Raw genomic sequence first — 22,173 nt, 5'->3', positions numbered from 1 at the left:
GCGGGATTTGTGGAAGGAAGCAACGAGCTGACGCCAGAAACTGTTATTTTAACTTATCCCCTCAGCAATAGAAGACGCGCGCTACAGCGTCCCTCACTCTTGCAATGTCGAGTTCTTCCTGGAGTTACTCCAAAATAGCAACTGGTGACATTCCTTTGCGACAGGAGGACACCAACCTCTGCTTATGCAAATATTTCCGTATCAAACTGGATATGAGAAGATGATTTTTTTTTCCATCCGTATGAGCTGTGAAAGCAGTTAATATTTTTGGGGGGGAAAAGTGCTAGTTACACGGATGATAAAATTGTGAATAGTGGTGACAACTTCTTGAAGAAACTCGATTGAAGGAACTTGTTGAAAATGTGACGCAGTGATTGTGATATCAGGAAGAAACTTGATGTTTCGTGAAGAAAAGTTCTTGTTGATGATTTCAGAGGTTAGTTTTGCTTGTGGAAAAAATATCACTTGATCGTGGCAAACAAAAAAATCTGTTACATTTATTAATTTTTTGTAAAGATCTCCAGCAAAGTTTTAAAATTAAAATAGTTAATGTGATGAATCCTAAAAATTTCTTTTCAACTTAAAAAGAGAATGTTCACTAATTTTGTTAGATTTCATCGCTTTAGAATACTTTGTATAATAAATTAACATTTAGAATTATGACTAAGCTTTGATTAAAAAAAACTGATTAATCTTGTTTCATTTCATCTCTTTAGAAGAGTTTATAGACTGTTTTTACCATCAGTATCAATACTAAGTCTTGATAGAAAAAAAAATGCTGATCCATCTTATTAGATTTCATCGCTGAAGAAGACCTCGTAGAATGTTTTAACAGTTAAAATCATCACTAAACTTTGATCGAAAAAGGATGTTGATTGATTTTACTGGAATTCATCGTTCTAGAACACTTTATACAACGCTTTGACAGTTAGAATTATAGCTACATTTCGATTTAAAAAGAATGTTGATTAATCTTATTATATTTCATCGCTTTAGAACACTTTGTAAGATGTTAAAACAGTTAGATCATCACTTATATTAGATTATTTCTTTGAAAATAATAAAGGTAAACGCCGCTGCTGAATGCACGTTCAGCAGTTTTTAAAATGTGAGTCAGCTATTTGTAAGATGTAAACTCGTTTATCAAAACTTTCTGAAGTTACTGTGTTCGGAATGGAAAAGCGACTAAACTTTTGATTGCTTTTTTTATCCTGATAGATTTAGAGAATGTGATTTCTTTCTCAAAACTGCTCACTAGATCAGAAGTAACGGATAAACTACAGTAAATCATGAACTAGCTGAATAATGACTTTCTTAAACATAATGGAATTCCTATGGCTAAGCATAATTTTCATTTCAGTTGTTTTAGTGTCTTCTAATACGACAGTGTCGGAGGATTTGTTTTCTACTGTTAAAGTAGTAAATTCCACCACAGCCTCTGAAACGAACTACATCACATCACCAGAAACAAGTTATGTCACATCACCAGAAACAAATTCCGTCACATCACCAGAAACAATTTCCGTCACATCACCAGAAACAAGTTCCATCGCATCACCAAAAACAAATTCTACCACAGCACCAGAAAAAAATCCATACTCAACAAGAGCCAGTGCAGAAATACCATCTTACAAAGTCGGAGTGCTTATGGTAGATGGTTCTCTCCACAACCGATTCGATGTGCAAAGAATCGGACCAGCCATCGACATAGCAGCTGAAAAATGTCAAACGGAATACCACGTCACTCTTCAACTTTTCAAAGGATACTACCCAAGAGAATGCTCAGAAGAAATGGCCATTGGAAAAGCTGCTCACCTGGCCATGAATCACAAAGTGTCCGCTTTCCTCGGGCCAGCTTGCAGTGATGATCTACAAGTGGTTGGTCGCTTTGCAAGTTATCATCATATGCCCATTCTCACGGGGTTGGGAGATGTCCTGAGGAAACGCGAAGAATTCACCACTTTGATTCGCATGTCCTACGATCTGAAAGACAAAGCTATGGCGATCCTTGCCTTTTTGGAACATTTCAACTGGAGAAGATTTGGGATGATCTACCGACAAAATGACGTCTATTATACGGCGCTCGCAGATTTACTTTTCAATTTAGCAGTGACAAATGAGTTTTTTGTGACGTGTCAGAGAACATATACTCGATCAACCAACAAGACCATCCTAACCGATCTGAATTATGTCATGGAAAGCATGAAGACATGTTCTCGAAGTAAGTTTCTTATCTACCGAAATTATTGAAATGTTTGGTTAAAATGAGAAAACAAGGTATATAGAGCACTTTTTGAAAGAAAATGCTGCAAATAGCTATCTCGAGGCTGCAATGAAGCCCTTCTATCAGTTCAAAAGCGATCAACACACAATAAGAAAAACCCTATCTCACGACCTTCTTGTTGTATTTTGATCAATTTCGCTTTGATGATGGAGCCCCATTGCAGCCTTGAAATAGCTGTTTGCAGCATTTTATTAACAACTTGAGCTTTGTGTACTTTTTTTTTGAGCAATCACGATTGCTTATTGTTCTCACTTGACTGTTTTGATGTGCTATCATTTTATTTTCCCGCCAGCACCCTCTGCAGCATCACCGTCGACCGGCTCCTTACGATGCTGCTCCTATAGCGAAAACTGTTTCCAGGTTGCATCCATATGCTACACACAGGCGCATACATACACAACTACACACACACACACACACACACACACGCACACACACACAAATACATACACCTACACACACATACACAAACACATACACACGCAAACACATACATACACACACGCATACATACATACACACACGCATACACACAACTACCCACACACTCATGTCTGCACACAGACACAAACACATGTGCCTACACACACATACACATTCCCCACCACACACAAACACTCATACACACAACTACCCACACACTCATACTTGCACACAGACACAAACACACATGCCTACACACACATACCCCCTACACACAAACGCTCCTCCACACACACATAAACACACATGCCTATATACACACACACACACACACACTCGTGGTTGCGAAAAACATAATTTGAATTCAAGAGGTCAAAATTCAAATTATTTTTTTTTTAATCACGCTTTGGCGAAAATATTTTGATTATCTTTCATTTATTTCAATGCTTCTTGAATCTGTACAAATTTCTCATAACATATTTTACAATGTTAAGCTACAATGTTTTTTTTTACTCTATATCTTTAAGGAACATACAGATAAATATTTCTTAGAACAAAAGCTACAACTAAGAAAACAAATCATAAAAAGAAATCATATATCATCAATGCATAATTTCTCTATATATTTTTATATGAGACACCGACACCCTAGGGGTGAAATGGCAAAATATAAAAGTTTAGAGTAAAACGTGTGCAAAGCTCAAACCCTAGTATAGAGTACAGAAATATACATAGAGAGGCCCCGTCTATGGTAAAAAGGAGATGAAATTGAAGCCGGAATCACAGGATACAGCGGTGCAATGATGGCGGGGTTATGATAACATGATCGCTGCGCGAGAATAGTTTTCATCAATCCCGCAAAGAGACCGAATAAAGTAGCTGGTGGATTGGTTTACGTTTTAATTCATGTTTTCATGCAATTTCAAAACCGTGCCTCTTAAACTTGAAAGAATATCTCAGTTTAAATTAACAACCAATTGAGATTCAGTAATGCAATGTTTTGTCTCAAAATGCATCTCAAGATATTTAGCAAGAAGCTAAGGATCTTGGGATACAGCGGTGCAACTTTCGGCTTCAATTTCTTAGTATAGCTTTGCCTCTCTATGTGATTTCTTTACTCTATGAACCCTATAGGCAGTCTTTCATTGAAAAGTTTTTTTTTAATTATGTTACTAGGGTTAAATAATGTTACTAGGGCTACTATTACCATCTCTGACCATAAAACTGATGAGATTTTCTCTTACCATTTGTAGTCGTTGTCGCCATATTTTTAATTTTGGCATTTACACCCTTTTGCTTTTAGGAGTTCATAGATAGTTACTCTGTGCTTCACGATTAAATATTTGTGATAATATTCGGAAACAAAATTATAAAAATGAATAAATTTAAAATGTTGAAACTTCATAAATTTTTGACTGTTAAGAATCTATTCTGACAATGATGAGTTTCTGGCTAGAACTGAAATTTTCGCAATTCTTGTGTTGATTATTTTTACACAAGAAAGTCGCCCGTCAAGGTATGACGGGTGAAAATTGCTTCTACTTTTGAACGAAGCCATTGCCTGTTTGGTGATATTTTGATAGTTGAAATGGGGTCGGTTCCAAAATTTTAAAAGTGTTTTTTTTTCTAAAAGAGATATTTAAAAACATAGGATCTGACCTTTTTTTGAATAATTTATTTAAGTTTAATATTTTTTAAAAATTACTTAAATCGGTGCGCTTTCATTGTTTAAGCTTCTACCGATGACATCACAAATGATGAAATGCCATTTCGTGTTGCCATTCACAGAGCACAATATTTAATTTGCATCTTTACTCATGTGTATTGGCAACGATAGGGTTGATAGCAAGCGTAGAGCGCAATATTTAATTCGTTTCTTGATTATCATAACGTGGAAACGAGGTAGAAAAATGCGCCGAAGTGCATCATTTGTGATGTCATCAAGACCACGCCTTGTTTGAAAAATCGGACATTTTAAAAAATTGATTAAAAAATAACTGTTGGGAAAATGAAAATATTTTCTGGGTCCATGTTATTTTTTTTTTTCGCTTTTTTTTAACTAAAAGTAGTACCTTCGACTGAAGGAAACAACCCCATTGTTACCAAAACTCCAGTAGATAGCGTTAATTGTTTTCTTTTCTTCGTTACCCTGAAACAGGGCTGCGGAGTCGGAAGAAAATTTGCCAACTCCGACTCCGAGATTTTGAAACGTCCGACTGGAAAATGTCAGGTTTTTGGAGAATCACCCAGATGATCAAATCCTGTGTTTTCAATTTTTTAAAAGTGTTTCTTGAGGGATTTTTTTTTTTTGTTTTTTTTTTTTTTGTTTTTTTTTTTTTTGCTTAGTCAAAAAACTTTTCTTGACAACGGGCGGTCCTCCCCCCTACCGGGTGACACCCATCTGGTGGGTACTACCTCAACTTAATTTCATAGTTTATAAAAATTGAAATACTTTAATTCTGAAAAATTTCCCTAATAATATCTCCCCAAATCTTAAATTTCATCTTAAAAATTTCAACGAAAATGTTGCACTATATTGCGAGGACAGGTCGGGTACATGTACGTCTACAGCAAATTTTACACAAAATGCGGCGGTATACAGCTTTGTACGAATAGCTTTTACTATACCTACATTTCTTGGCTCAATTTTTAATTTTAGCTTTATTGGCAACTTTAGAATTAACCTAAACAAGAATATTTTAGAATTAACCACAATTATTGAGTGTTGTAAACAAGAAATCATGTGCTGATTTTATTTTGAACTTTTTAGTTATAACCAAGCTTTTGTAGATAAGTCTTTAGATTAAAAAAAAAAAAAAAAACATTTATATTTTATCGGATGTTTAGGATTTGCGCTTTCGGGCTAAACCAATACTTATTTGAATTTACCAAGCACCCTCAGAAGTTTCCCGACTTGCTCAAGCGATTCATACATTCCTTTTACTATTTTATAACTGAGATCGAGGTAAAAAAAATACATTATTATTTTAATTTGAAAGTGATTACTTACAAAATGTTAGGCAACAAAACTGTTTGCTGACAGTTGCTATCAGTTAAATGAAGAATCAAACGAGCTGATGTGTGCATCACATGACTTCCTTTTACTCCAATTTTAACGTTATTTTCTCATTATTGGCACAGTTTTAAAATGGTTCAATAGTTTACTCTCTAAATATCACCAACAGTGGCCAAATTGAAACCAGATTTAAAAATAAAAATCGCCAAACTTGTCGCCAAGTTGGTGACAAAACTTGACGACCAAAAGACTGGCGATATATCGCCAAGTGTCCGCCAAATTATAACACCACGTGAGTTTACATCGAAATTAACAATGATTCCCCCCATTTCAAAAGGGGCAAAAGACCCCCTTTGGAGAATCCGAATGCAACCAAAAAGGAAGGTGCACAACTAGACCCCACTAGAAGCCTACGTACCAAATTGAAACTTTCTAGGACATTCCGTTCTTGCGTTATGCGACATACATACACACATACGTACGAACACACAGACGTCACGAGAAAACGCGTTGTAATTAACTCGGGGATCGTCAAAATGAATATTTCGGGTGTCTGTACGTTCCTAGGCACTTATCCACGTGTGGTCGGATTGAAAAAAAAAAACTCAACTTTCATTTGGGGGTGAGCAAAATGGAAATTAAGGCCGATTTTTGGGTGAAATTTTTTTCGCGAATACAATACTTCCTTTTTTGTAAAAGGACGTAATAAGCAAACTAGGAGACGGAGTAGGTAGCTGTTACAGAAAACTCGATAAACAATCAAGCCAGCTGGTTGCCACAATGACCAGCAGTTTCTTATTAGTAGCATGTAATCACATTAATAGATAATCAGTTTTTTAAAAAAAATGCAAGGAGAGTCAGTGAAAATTATAGAAATAAAAGAAAAATTAATTTGATTTTGACATCTTGCATTCAAATTATGTTTTTCGCAATCACGAGTGTGTGTATGTAGGTGTGTGTGTTTGTGTGTGGGGAGTTGTGTGTTTGTGTGTAGGGGGTATGTGTATGTGTGTGTAGGCATGTGTGTTTGTGTCTGTGTGCTGGCATAAGTGTGTGGGTAGTTGTGTATATGAATGTGTGTGTGTGGGGGGGGTATGTGTATGTGCGTGTAGGCATATGTGTTTGTGTCTATGTGTGTGTGTATGTTTTTGTGTGTGTAGGTGAATGTGTGTGCAGGTGTATGTGTGTGTAGGTGTATGTGCGTGTCGGTGTATGTGCGTGCGTGTGTGTGTGTAGTTGTGTATGTATGCGCGTGTGTGTAGGACATGGATGCAACCTGGAGACGGCTTTCGCTATAGGAGCAGCATCGTGAGGATCCGGTCGACGGTGATGCTGCGGAGGGTGGCGGTGGGAAAATAAAAAGATAGGACATCAAAACAGTCAAATGAGAACAATAAGCAATCGTGATTGCTCAAAAAAAAACGGAGTCGGAGTTAGAATACTTTCGAACGACTCAGATTCCTTTACCGCAAAATCAGTCCGACTCCGACTCCACAGCCCCGCCCTGAAATGACAGTCTTACCAATAAAACAGTAAAGTTACCGGATCGAGTTCAGCCATGTCACAATTCATCCTTTCAATGCATCTTAAACATTACCAAAACATATTATCAAATTATCATGCGTTGGCGCGAGTTTTTTAGTTAGACGCACGGGTTACTCGTTCATCGGCTATTATTTATATGAGGATTTCTTACTTCGTTTCTTTTAGTTAACTATGTCGTTCGGGCACCGTCAACTATCATTTTAAAATGTTTCGTTACATTTTTCGTAGTACTAGCTACGTCGCCCGGCTTTGCACGGTTCACCTCTAAAATAAAAGTTATGTCAAGTGACCCGAGTTCAACATTCTGGCTTGAACCAAAAAAAAAAGTCAGTGAAATTTTGCGGCAGATTACGGAAAAACCCCAAAAAGTAAACATTTTAAATACCCTGATTACAGGAAAAACCTCAAAACAAAAACAAGAATTTGACCTGTTCATATTCGAGAAAAAAAAATGGCAACAGATCTTTTATCTCAATGATTTTCTTCACCCCTCTATACATTTTAATAAAAGCGCTGTTGCGGAAAGTTGAGATGAAGCACTGAATAATAATTTGAATGGAGAGAATGGCCTTCGAAAAATAGGGATTTTATGTCGAAATCCAAGTTTCATAATTAATAGTTTTTAATTGATATCTCCGCTAATTTTTATCGGAGGATTATGTTAAATAGCCAAACATGAAGACGGGATGATTACGAATCCATCGATACCTGGTTCGATGGTCAGTTCACTGTCGTTCGGGAGAAGAAGCTTGGACATACATAGATGCATACATACGCTCGGTTTTTAATTATATAAGAGATAATGTCAATTCATTTAGATATGAATTAACGGAGTATTAAACATTTCCTTACCTGTCCCTGAAGCAGAAAGATTTTTGAACTTCCAGCGTTTTAATGAATGTTAACAGGAAACCTTTGTTGTTCAGCAATTGATAAAATTGTCCCATCGCCATTTCGCACGTACTGTTAATTCCGTTTGCACGTAACTGTAAGCACGAAACAGAATTTTAGTTACACAACCTTACAACTGTTTTGACACAATTTTAGTAATTTGTTTTTCTTCTAAAATTTCTGTTTTATGTAACAGTACCCGCACAGCGATGCCTGTGCTAAAAATTTAAAGAAAATCCGTTGAATTAAAGAAAAACAAATTACATCAAAATTACATAAATCAAGTAATGTATTAAAACAGGCTAACATTAAAAAAATGTATTAAAATATAAAGTAATACATCGAAAAAACGGGGTATTTCGATAATTTGGAATTCGCGCAATCGCTTAATTTTCAACAATAATCATTTTATTCTGAAGATATTATCAAGGCCACAATACCTTTGTTTTTAACATCAAAAAATTTGGTGACAATTGGGGGAAAATGCCGAGACTCATAGTGGTGGAAATGTGCCACAGATACATGTAGTGATTCATCAAATGACATTAAAATGTAAAATTAAAGCATGAGAATAAAAATATGGCGGGATATAAACAATATTTTCTGTTTTCGCCAAATAGACAGTTAACAAGTCACCAAGCGCCAGTCTACCTGCTAAGAGCAGTGCCTCATCAAAATGTATTGATGCAGATTTTTAAAAGTAAAATGGCATCAAGAACATAAAATTATACTTTAAACTTGCTTACTTTGCACACTGCTGTTTTTAATTACAATAGTGAGATTCGTTTTCAAGTGAAAGATTAAATATACAGAGCGATCCAATAAGGTGGTTTGAAGAATATTCAGTACTACATTTTGCTCAGATGGGAATTTCTTGCAGTCGCCGTCTACGACACTTTCGGACTAAAAACCGTTGGCAAAGCACTACAACCATCTTGGCACCACATCATCTACTCGGGTGTAGTAATGTTATGAAAAATTTGCTGCAGCTGGAGCTTCAGATAAAACTTTCAGAGAATCCACAAAACACGTTGCTCATAACAGCACTGGTAAAAAACTACTTGAATACCTTATACTTTAGATTTCATTCCTTTGATGAAATGTTCATGTTGTTGTTCACCCCAGTCGAAACTCGACGATGGCTGGCAGTCACCAATAAGGAGACGGAATCATACATAAGAGTGTTGAAGCTGATCATGCCAGATATTTTACGATATGCCTTTATCGCTGGCTTGAAATTCACCAACTATGAAAAGAGGCGACGCAAAAAGGAAATTGTAATTGATTTCCCGCTACAAACTACACATTTTTGCCCTTGCATGAGCAGACCCCTGTATATGGCAATAATAAAAGTGAGGCCCGAAGTCCTTATTTTTCTATTGATGCATGGGGCCAGAATACCGTACGACGATATTTGTTGCCATTCTAACGATTTCGCAGCTACTCATCCTATTGAGCTCATAATAGAAATAATGATAGCTTTTTTAAATGAAAGAAGAGAACTAATCGAACAAAGTGTCGGGAATCCTCCCCGTCTTTTGGTTCGAAAATGGCGCGTTTTGAATATTCTTTTAGTCGATTTGAACTATTGGCACCACTTGTGGATAAAAGTCTTTTCGTTTTTACAGCAGTTAAACCTAGACAACGATCTTTGTTCGGTTCCTTCGCTAAAGCATATGTCCCGATTCTACATTCGTAAACAGTTGAGAGAAAATCGAAACCTATGCTGCAAGCAGGTTTGGAAGCTTCTGAAATTACCTAAACCTCTAGAAATGTATATGGATTTTAAGGGCCTTTAATTGCTGAAGAAAATTATATCAGCCAAAATATTCACTCAGTTTTAATATCATCATTTTAAACAATTCAGTCTTTTTTTAATTGAATAACTAGAGGAAACATGTACATGTGTTCACAAAGTTTCAAGAATGGTCTGAGAACACAAAATGTATTAAACATTTTCGTACAGCGAACTGAAAGTTTTCGAAATATGCCCCTTGGGCATCAACACATCACTGTCAGCTTTTATTTCTATGTTCATAAGCTCACTGGAAGTCTCCAAGCGCAAGGCTATAAAGGGGAAGATATCTGGAACACTGAAATCGTGTCAAATCGCTTCCCCTTCAGGACTTTCTAAATCCTGGGAACAGTAAAAAAAAAAAAAAAAAGTCACTGTGAGCGAGATGGGGCTTTAGGGGCTCCAAATGCCACGTTGTACAAAACCAAAACTGAAAGAGAAGCGATTTTACACGATTTCAGCTGTACAGGAAGCTTCGACGAGGTCCCTTTACAGTCTTGCGTGCCAAGACTTTCAGGGAGGCTATGAACAATGAAAAAAACTCTGGCAACGCTTTGTTGAAGCTCAAGGGTCATAGACCGTAAATTTTTAGTTTGCTGTACAAAAATGTTTGACAAACTTTGTATTCTATGACCAGTCTTGAAACTTTGTGATCACGCCCTGTACTACAACTTTAGTTTTCGATGTCGTACCTCGTTATGTATTTGTGAAATACAGATGCGAGTAACTATCCTCAGTAAAAGATTCATTATAGATTCATGTTCATCTCTGTACGGGGAATTATCGTAATGTGGAACACATGGTGCGTTTTCGAAATCTTTCGCCAAACAAGTCAAAGCAAAGCTTGTCATACGTTGCCAAAATCAACATTGCTGAGTTTTTAATTTCATGTTTTAATTTTTGAACGAACAAGCCATTGAACAAGACAAAAAATTACATTGCAGTTTTTTTAAATAAGTCAAGTAATTCAATTGAGCCATTAGAGCATAAAATATTCCGCCAAATAAAGAAAACAAATCACTAGCATGAAAAGCTTCAAAAGAAATAATTTAGTTTAAGTATGAGGAGCAAAAAATGGCAACAGCTATTTCAGCAACGAGAATTTTCTTTTAACAATTTGGCATGCTCCACGTTATAATAATTCCCACATGTTAAGAACGAATATTTTTTTTTTTGCAGGAAAGAATTTTTTTTTTTTTTTTTTTTTTTTTACATTTTTAATTTATTCGAAAAAAAAGACATGTAGCCTGAAAATCAGAGTGTCAGTTTTTAAAACCACTTAAAAATGTCATTTGTAGATTGAAAATTTTCTTTATCAAGTGTGAATAAAGCATAATGTTTGAAATCTCACTCCGTCCTTACTAATCACGCTATCACGCATTGCAAATTGTAACATTGGAAAGGTTTTTGAAAAGTTTCTTTCAATGATTTTACACAGTTATTACTTCATTCATAATTATTTCACTATTCATTTCGTGTTTTAATAAAGAATATAATCACAGGTTTTCTTAAGGTACTTGTTTTAAACCTAAAAGTGGTATGGTACTTTATTCTAGCGGACAAATTGATTTCCCAATAACGACCTAATTTTAAACTTAATGTAAGTTTAGTAAGTTACCGAACTATAGCCTGGGCTAAGGAAGAAATACATGAAATACACCGCCAGCTCAGTCATTCGAGCCGAGGACTGCAGTTTCGTGCTTATTAGCACTCATCAGCCCGGCAAAGGAAGAGACTTAGCTGGGGGTGGAAAACCTCTTAAGAAAGCTAAGAGTGCCAAACAAACTAGTAGCTACCAGTTTGTTTGGCACTCTTGGCTTCCTTAAGAGGTTTTCCACCTCCAGCTCAGTCACTTCCTATGCCGGGTTGATGAGTGCCGGGTGATAAGCACGAAACTGCAGTCCTCGACTGGAATGACTGAAATGTCGGTGTATTTAATGTAAGTTACCAATTCTACTGTATGATTAGTTAGAAAAAATCATTTTGTGGTTAATCCACTCTGATATTTGTGTGCTCGTTGGTTAATAGAAAAAAAAATAGCAAACATAATTATTTATTTATTTTGACTTTATACTTATGAATAATTGTCAGTGGCGGATTTATAGGTTTGGGGCACTTTTATGAGCAACTTGGAGATAAACAGAATTTTGGAAAACATTTTTCATGAGCCTTTTTGAACTCTCCTTCGGAGCCGATATGTCATGGAGTCCCTCACGATTGCCACTTTGGGGACATGGTAAATCCGCTACTGGGTATTGTTTAGCCGCATTTATGAAATTGAGTTAGGAGGTAATACCTGTTGTGAGAATGCCACTATGAAAGTAAATCAACCATTCTAAGGGGCACGAAAACTTGAAAGTACTCTGGGAATGGAAACTTGCAAGTCGGGGCTTCCTCATTAGCCGCTAGCAACTTGAGTGTTAGTGGCTAACCATCAATCACTACCAAACCACTAGGAACTAGAGTCGCTATACAGATACTAGGCCGACGAATCAGCTTAAGTTTAGCCATTTTGGATCGGATTTTTCATTGTTGCACTGTTAGGGTTACTACAGCAAAATTTCGGATTTCGCCAAATTTGCCGAAAATAATATTTTATTTAATAAACAATTCACGTGCCTTTAATAATTGTTCACAGTGAATAATCACCAAACGCGATAACTTGCCAGAAAGACAACTACTCAAACACGCGCTCCGATCCAAAATGGCTAATCCTAAGCTGATGCGCCGGCTCGTATATATAGGGGCCTTACTAGGAACTAGGTAGTATTGCATTAGCTCAGGGTAGAGTCACCACCACACTAGAGTCACTCTAGTGTGGTGGTGGTAGAGTCACTATATAGATAGGCCGACGCATCAGCTTAAGTTTAGCCATTTTGGATCGGATTTTTCATTGTTGCACTGCACTGTTAGGGTTACTACATCTAAGTTTCGGATTTCGCCAAATTTGCCGAAAATAATATTTTATTTAATAAACAATTCACGTGCCGCTAATAATTGCTCACAGTGAACAATCACCAAACGCGATAACTCGCCAGAAAGACAACCACTCAAACACGCGCTCCGATCCAAAAAGGCTAATCTTAAGCTGATGCGTCGGCTCGTATATATAGGGGCCTTACTAGGAACTAGGTAGTATTGCATTAGCTCAGGGTAGAGTCACCACCACACTAGAGTCACTCTAGTGTGGTGGTGGTAGAGTCACTATATAGATAGGCCGACGCATCAGCTTAAGTTTAGCCATTTTGGATCGGATTTTTCATTGTTGCACTGCACTGTTAGGGTTACTACATCTAAGTTTCGGATTTCGCCAAATTTGCCGAAATTAAAATTTTATTTAATAAACAATTCACGTGCCGCTAATAATTGCTCACAGTGAACAATCATCAAACGCGATAACTCGCCAGAAAGACAACCACTCAAACACGCGCTCCGATCCAAAAAGGCTAATCTTAAGCTGATGCGTCGGCTCGTATATATAGGGGCCTTAGCTCAGGGGCAAGGAGAAAAACAAGAAGTGTGGAGAGATGTACGGTGATATTTTGCTTGAAAACCAGGATGAAGTGCGGTTGGAACGTGCCGGTACGGTGTTTTGGTACTGCTACACTGTTCGAAAAAATCCTGAACTTTTACGGTGAAAATAACTGGCATCCACGTTGCCAATAAAATTTTTACCGTAAAATCCGATTTTACTGTAAAACAAATAACAATCAAAACACGCAAAATGCGAGCAGCAGGGTCGATCTCGGGACCTTCGGGTTGGCAGGCGGCTTTGCTGCCCACCATACGAGTTGGAACACATCGAATGAGGGGAAACGCGGTGTTATCTGCGTCGCACTGTAAGTCACGTGGTATATTAATTGGAGTTGCAATCGTTTATTTTTTTTTTCGGGCCAATTAACTGTAATTTGTTTTCTGTGCTGTAAACACTCCATTTTACAGTAATATTTACCGTAAAAGTTTCTTGAATTTTTAATAGTGTAGGCTTTTTCTTACCAGGAAATCATACAAAAATTTACTAATAAAAAGGCATTAAATTAGTAGCATTTGAAAGAGCATAGTAAAACATGTTTCGAGATGCATCAATTAAGTGCCCTCGTATCCCCTTTATTGAAAAATAAGGTCTTAAAGTCAGTCAAAAAAATTTTAAAAAGTCGTCACATTTGGCAAGCTTCGGTAAATAATGGGAGACATATTTCTATTGCTTTGAAGATGGATGTCCTACCACAAGCAGACAGAACGTCTGTGGGAAACTAGTATCTTCAAATCCGAGCCCAGTCTTTAAAATTGGCGCTTTTCTTAAAATTTCTGCAGACTTGAAGACTTTAAAACTCAGTAACCGTGTGCACGAGGGAAAACACTTTTTGCGCCAAAAAATTGTCTCAGTATGCTCTTTCGATTGCCAGCTATTTCAACCTTTCGCATTATTACACTATTTGTGTGGTTCCTGGTTAGCAAAAAGATTGAAATAAGAGTTAACATGAAATACACCGCCAGCTCAGTCAATTCCAGCCGAGGACTGCAGTTTCGTGCTTATTAGCACTCATCAGCCCGGCATAGGAGTAACTGAGCTGGAGGTGGAAAACCTCTTAAAGAAGCCTAGAGTGCCTTGCCTTCAATATTCGAGTTGAACCGAACCATTGTTTCGGTCACTCGTTTGGTCAGTGCTAATTCTGTATTAGCTACCAGTTTGTTTGGAACTCTAGGCTTCTTTAAGAGGTTTTCCAACTCCAGCTCAGTTACTCCTATGCCCGACTGATGAGTGCTAATAAGCACGAAACTGCAGTCCTTGGCTGGAATTTACTGAGCTGGCGGTGTATTTCATGTATTTCTGCCTTAGCTCTGGCTATGGGCGGTAACTTACTGAATATAAGAGTTAAGATGTTGCTATGTATTTTCTTAAAAAAGAAAAATCTTGAGAAAAATTGCTTCAATCAAAATGTTTTATTAATTCCGATGTCAAAACACTTTTTCCTTCATTTCACGTGACCACTTACAAAACTTTCCAATGAATTTTAAACTTCTCGATGGAAGAAAAATATAAAGTACAAATCATGCCACTGCTTCTCCGACATTTTGACACAAGTTTAGTGACAGATTGGGTGTGGCTCACTAATTACGCTCTATAAATAGATTGAATTTTTCGTATTCATTTTTCGGTATTTAGTTTTATTTATTTATTTATTTTTTTTTTGCAATTTAAAAGAAAATGAGAATTATGAAATTTGCATTTTTAAAAAAATCCTGAATTGACATGACACTTTGTCGTTGAAGTTCAGGAGCAGTTTCGTACTTAGCTTAATCTATGCAAGAACTAAAAATTGTGCAGAGAATATTTGCGATAAATTCGAAGTGATAAATTCGATCATTCACTTTAAAACAGCTCAAAAACAGATATTTTGTCACGGCTAATACATTTCATTAAAAATAACAGTTTGAAAAGGTACTGAAAACATTTTTTGTCCTTTAAGAAATTACAAACGAATGTGTGGTTCGTTAAGAAAATATTTGGTTATTTGCCTTTTTAAATTTTTTTTTTTTTAAATGAAATATACGAGTTGTCACGTGTAGAAAAAAATGGCGGCTCTTTTGTGGAATAATCCGATAATGTTTTGATCGATTTGATGCGATTGTCGCAAACGATTGTGAGCTAGCACGTGTAATATTAATTAAGCATTTAGTAGCAGCAAAACTCAAATCCCTTCTAATACTGTTATTAAATCTAATATTACTAATTCTGCACATTACATTTTGAAAAAAAAAGGAGTAAAACTTGTAATGTTTTGCGACTATTCGCAATTCAAATAAACTGTAGGAGGCGCTGCAGTCACTGGCTAATAGTCGCTGAAAGAAGTTCAAACAAACACATCCAGTATAACTTATAATATGCTTTTAAGCTTAGTGAATTGCAGAAATATTTTTGTTTCTATATCTTATTCTTTTGAAATTACATTAAAATCACACAGTCTAAAACTTTCGTTTTAACCAGGGCTGTGGAGTCGGAGTCGGAGTCGAAGAGTCGGAGTCGGACTGATTTTGGCGTAAAGGAGTTGGAGTCGGAGTCGGTAGAAAATATGCCGACTCCGACTCCGGTCTACTTTTTTTTCTTTAATTTTCGCTGACTCTCCTGGCATTTTTTGAAAAACTGACTACCAGTTGATTCGATTACATGTATAAAAGCCTACTAATAAGAAAACAACTGTCATTAATAACCAGCTGGCTTGACTGTTCATCGAATTTTCTGTAATAGCCACCTACGTTGTTCCCTAGTTTGCTTGTTTTTCAACATTCTTGAAATAATCGCAACTGTGAGCACGGTTTTCTTACCTAACATTTTATATTTTTTTAATCACTTTAAAACAACAATAATAAAATTTTTTAAAATCACTTTAAAACAACAATAATAACATTTTTTTTACTTCGACCTCAGTTATAAAATTGTAAAAGGAATGTACCCCTTGAGCAAGTTGGAGCCCGTAGTTCGAGAGGTATCTTACGGTGTTCTGTAATTCAACTTAGTGTTGGCGTGCAAAGGCGCAAATCTAAAAGACATGATAAAATATATCTGTCTTTTCAATTTAAGGACAACATCTACAAGCTTGATTCTCAACAAAAGTATGAAATAGAACAAATATCTTGGTTACAACACTCAAATAATTGCAGTTAATCTTAAAATCTTCATTTCAAGATTAATTCTAAAGCAGTCAGTAAAATTAAAATTAAAAATTGAGGGAATAATTATAGGAAAAAGAAAAGCTATTTGTACAAAGCTGTATATTGCCGCATTTTCTGTAAAATTTTCTCCAAGCGTACATGTACCCCATATTTTCCCTCAATACAAGTATAGTGCCTTATTTTCGTTGAAATTTTATAGATGAAATATAATTTCAAATTTATTGGGGATTTTTTTTTTCAGAATTAAAGTATGTGTATTGTTTTTATAAACTCTGAAATATACTTGAGGTGTCACCCACCAGATGGATCTCGGCCGGAGCGGACCGCCCTCGCTCTAGAAAGGTTTTTTGACTTAGCAAAAAAAGCGTTTTTGAAAATCACACGATTTGATCAACATCTATTCGTTAAACATTAATCGGGAGCAAGTTAAACCTTTTCAATTTTTTTTAACAATAGGATGATTATGTGATTTCAATTTTAAAATCGTAATTATTGGAACAATTTGATTTTCAAATTCAATTTCTGACGTTGTATGCTTCTTAATTTTACAAAAAAAAAATACAGCGCTTACATTTCATAAGAAACAAATTAATATTTCAATCTCTGTATAGAGGTTTTCCTCAATTCTCATGAGGGGGATAGGGGTTGAATTGAAAAATAAATAAATAAAAAAGCCGGAGTCGGAGTCGGAGTTGGAGTCGGAGTCGGGTGTTTCGAAACCCCGGAGTCGGAGTCGGGGTCGGAGTCGGCTATTTTCCTTCCGACTCCGCAGCCCTGGTTTTAACCCAATTCTCATTTTGCTTTTCTATGAGCTTGTTTTTTTAAAGATTTATTTGATCAAGACTTCACTGACCTCCCATACAAATGATATATTTTCATTCCATACTAGCTAAGTCACCCTGCTTTGCACGGTCCACCTCGAAAATAAAAGTTATGTCAAGTGACGCGTGTCCAACGACCAGGCTTGAACAAAAAAAAAAAATCAGTAAAATTTTTCGGTAGCTTGTGGAAAAATGATCAAAAATAAATAAATAAATAAATAAATAAACATTTTAAATTCTTCGATTTCAGGAAAAGCCTCAAAACAAAATTCAAAATTTTATTTGTTTAAATTCGAGGAAAAATGGTAACAGATATTTTTTCTCAGTGATTTTCTTCACCGCTACAAATTTTAATAAAAGCATTGTTACGGAAAGTTGAGATGAAGCACTGAATAATAATTTGAATGGAGGAAAGCCTTCGAAAAATAAGGATTTTATGTTGAAATCTAAGTGTCATAATTAATAGTTTTCAATTGATATCTCCACTAATTATTATCAGAGGATTATGTTAAATAACCCAACATAAAGGCGGGAAGATTACGAATCTTTGATACCTGGCTCGATGGTCAGTTTACTGTCGTTCGGAAGAAGAAACTTGGACATACATATTTGCATAGATAGGTACATACGATCAGTTTTTAATTATATAAGATTTTACAGAACACATGCAGACAATATATGAAAGGATTTTCAACACAAAGAGTGGAAATTACAAGTGGAGTTGGAATTGAACTCTTCACCCCCTAGTACTCATATGTCAAGCAATCGCTCAAACAACTCGGCCACCTGAGGCCCCGAAGTCCCCATTTACGATTTTACGATTCCGAGTCACAACTGACTACAACTGTATTTATGTCGAGGACTGCATACTAAGTGCCTTGCCTCCATTATTTTTTATACCGATAGATGGCAGCACCATCACCGGATCGAACAGTTAATGAGAATTTAGAACTAGACCAGGAGCTAATAGCTACCTGGTGCTAGCACCCACAGAGGTATCGTTTCACTTGGAGGACATTGAGACCACGAGCATATTTAACGTCGCCCAGTCCCCTTTAATAACGACGATGGGTCTTCGACCATCGAGGTTCGAACTCAGGAGCCTCCGGCCCCGAATCCGACACTCTACCAATCGGGCTACCACGGCCCCAAGTCCCCATTTATGGCGATCTACTGATTACATTTGCGTTGTTGCCACTCAATCCCCAAAAAATGAATTATTTTATTCTTTAAAATATTTTCTTTTCTACTGGTGTAAACATGGAATTAAACGGTTACTTAATAGTAGTCGTGTACCATTCAAAAAGTTGTTAATGCAATACCGATGTTAAAGTTTTAGAACTTAATTTGGGAGTAGACTTTTAACTTCAATTTATCTTCGTCGAATAGCTTTCTTATTCCGTTTTCAAGACTAAACTCATATATTCTATTTCTGCGCGTTTCATATTTTTGCCAGTTGCTATAGTAAGTAGTCAAAACCCGAAATATACCATCGTACTAAGAAGTAAGTGTAAACGTAACAAAAATAAAATGCACAAGTTGCAAAACAAAATACCAGACACCGGGTTTAGATCTCCAATGAACCTTGAATATCTTGACGAATGTGAAAAGAATCGACAAAAATTTTGTCGGATCTTTATATATTAATAGGCAAGCCGTTTTCTTTCAGTACCGATTCCTCCTCTGTTTGTGAACCGATTTCCTTCATTCTTTTTTAGTTCGGTAGCTATTGCCGAGTTTTAGTGTCATCAATAAAATTTTTTGAAATCGAACGCTAACTAAAGGAGATATGAATAAAAAACGCATTTTCGTCCTAATTGTTCTTTCTACGTGAATGGATGGTCCAATTTTTTCTAATTTGATATGGTTGGAAAGCTCTTTAAAAAATACTCCTAACGAAGAAATTGTCTGGGCGCCCAAGGTCCAATAACCTAAATCCACTAGAAAAAAAGTTATAAGCGTTTTTTAGTTAGCGAAAATCCACTTTAGCCTAAATAAACTAGAAAAAAGTTATAAGCGTTTTTTAGTTAGCGAAAGTCAAAATTTTTAATTTTATCTCTTTTCATTGTTGAAATTCATTGTTGGAAGCGTGAAACATTAAGTTTTAATTGATTTTTTAAACAGCTCATTCTACATGAAAAATGCATTTTAGCGCTTCGAGCTTCGTATGGTTGGAAAGCTCGTATCTTTAAATCCTTAGGCTCACATCTTTTTGCATTGACGAAAAAAGAGGTCTTGGTAACTGTAATCCTGAAACACGTGTCTGCAGTTTTTCCCAAGAATTTTTATTATTAACGTTGTTAAATATACATTTACTTAAAACACACTCATAGTTTCATTTTATAAGCAGATGTTTGGAAAATATTTTTTTAAACGTCCTGAATGGGTTTTCTTTAAATTAAGCCCTAATAATATTGGAAACTAAAGCAGTCGAGCGAACAAAATGCATTTTAAATTTCCCTAGAGAAGGAACATATTTTGGGTATTCTTCAAATCGATTCCAAGCAGCTCTTTCAAACACCGGTTTAGTTCTTTTACTCTATTCAAACCGGGATTTGTAACAGAACACGAATATAAAATTGTTCCTGAAGAGGTTCTTTAATTAAAACTTCAGCAAAATTTCAATATTTTATCCGAAGAAGTATTCTTCAACAACTTTACATACTTTTGATAAGGAAGAATTCCCGATTCATGTGTATTATACTTGACACCATTATTTAGGTTAAGATAGATCAATCTTTGTTCACTTCTCAACAGTTTCAGTCTAGTAAATGTTTAAGGTATTTTCTATGCGTCCGTTCAATTAATCGGTTGATTTATGTTTCCAATTAAAACTTACATTTAATTATTTCAAGAATGTTCGTGATACTCAAAATGGTATTTTTGCGTCGTTAGTCTCTTTAATTAATGTAGATACGAAGCATGCTTTGTTTCTATGCGATTAAGCTTTCTTTAGAAAAATGAATGGCAGAGAAGTTTTTTTTTTCCACGATTCATTTTCGTAACACGTTGAATGGGATTATTAGATCCAAATTTAATTTCTATTACTGAAGAAAATATTAGTTTAAAAGTTAAAAACACGTTTTTGAAGCAATATGAAATAAAAAGCGAAAAATAATCTTTTAATGTCAAGTATGTTCAGCAGTGAGAAAATCTCTCCTTTAGCTATATTTTTGCTTCCTTTTTCAAAAAAGAAAGTATTGTATTCGCGAAAAAAAAAAATTTTTTTTTTTTGGTGCAATAATTGGTTTAAGTATATGGCTGTTTCCTGAATCATAAACAGTGTCCCATGGTTAAACAGTATGTGTAGAGTCCAAGTAAAACAGTACAGTCCAAGGTACATAGGATGTTGTACTTTGGTACAGTTTGGAACTCTTACTTAAAATGGCTGGCAATATTTTATTTTTAAACTGTCTGAATTTAAAAAAAAAATGCAGAGAAATATGTTGGGGCATTTTAATGTGCATTTTAGATTTTAAATTTTATTTAAATAATTGACGACAAAAATTAAAATAAGAAAAGTGTCCCAATTTACAACACTCTCCCCTAACAATAAGAATAACATTACTAACCAAACAAATAACTTGACTAAAAAAGAGCGTGGAGTGCTCAACATTTGCGTTTTGGCGAGGAATCATTCCAAAATGCTAAAGACTAGATAGCGATGAGAAATTTAAGACGTCCAATATCAAGTCACCTATACTTTGTTTTTGCATTAAAGTTATTTGTTTGGTCAGTTATTTCATTTCTATTATTTTAAGCTCATTCATTAAAAAAAAAAAAAAATACGTTACACTTAGCTATGGAACATCTTCTCATTACTGAACATACAAAAACGTTAAGAGGATTTAAGATTTTTTACTTTCCAGTTCATTTTGCTACAAAAGCGTGTTTTTTTAGGTTTTAAAATATTATTTTGTATTTCGTTTTTTAATCTTACTAGTTTTATGAAAAAAAAATATTTGTTTTGGCGTAATTCAAGATTTTTTAAATCATTAAATTTCACAAAAAAACTACTGAATGGCTCAGACAACATTCTAAACCTAGAGTTCTCGAACTGCAAAAAAAAAAAATTTTAAGGTATAACAGTTGAGCTCAAAAAACGTTCAGCTGCGCCGATCAATGGGGTTGTTTCCTTCAGTCTAAAGTAGTACTTTTTGTCACTGAAATTGATAGAATAAGCAAAAAAATAAATAAATAAATAAATAATAATACTAACATGGACTCAGAAAATATTTTTATTTTCCCAACAGTTATTTTTTAATTATTTTTTTTAAAATGTCCCATTTTTCAAACAAGGCGGGATCTTGTTGACGTCACATCTTTGGCGCATCTTTTTACCACGTTATGATAATCAAGAAGCAATTTAAATATTGCATTCTATGTAATAGCCATTTCACAACGAAAGGGCAGCAAATTGAGGAACCGCCCTGTCCGGCAAACGCTGTAGCTACGCCACTGCTCTGCGGCGACGATATGTGCAACTGCTTAATTTCTCGAAGCCAAAAGAGCAATTGCCCTCTGTCGACCAGCTTCCCTCCAAAATAACGGACCTCATAGGCGGAGGTTTAAAACAATTTTGCATTTATAATACTTCTTACTTTCTAGTTTGAGATTGCAAATTATCATATTGCTTTAAAAATTTGAGATAAGGGAAACCGGGGCTAGTAGTGACATTTTTGATAATACCGTAAGATTTAAATTGAAATGAAAAATGTAGTGC

The 22,173-nt window shown here is 35.5% G+C and overlaps 1 protein-coding gene across 1 annotated transcript in view; it reads left to right on the top strand.

Annotated features, from left to right (window-relative positions):
* The first annotated feature begins 1,323 nt into the window (after positions 1-1,323).
* The window catches only part of LOC129220183 (atrial natriuretic peptide receptor 2-like), an 89,062-nt gene continuing 68,212 nt past the window's right edge, over positions 1,324-22,173 (top strand). The window contains exons 1-2 of the mRNA XM_054854547.1: positions 1,324-1,471; positions 1,586-2,221. Of these exons, the coding sequence (XP_054710522.1) occupies positions 1,324-1,471; positions 1,586-2,221 (784 nt within the window). The remainder of the gene's footprint in view (positions 1,472-1,585; positions 2,222-22,173) is intronic.

This window comes from Uloborus diversus, chromosome 1 (genome assembly GCF_026930045.1).
Source record: "Uloborus diversus isolate 005 chromosome 1, Udiv.v.3.1, whole genome shotgun sequence".
NCBI classification, from domain to species: domain Eukaryota; kingdom Metazoa; phylum Arthropoda; class Arachnida; order Araneae; family Uloboridae; genus Uloborus; species Uloborus diversus.
This window is presented reverse-complemented; position numbering and strand designations above follow the sequence as displayed.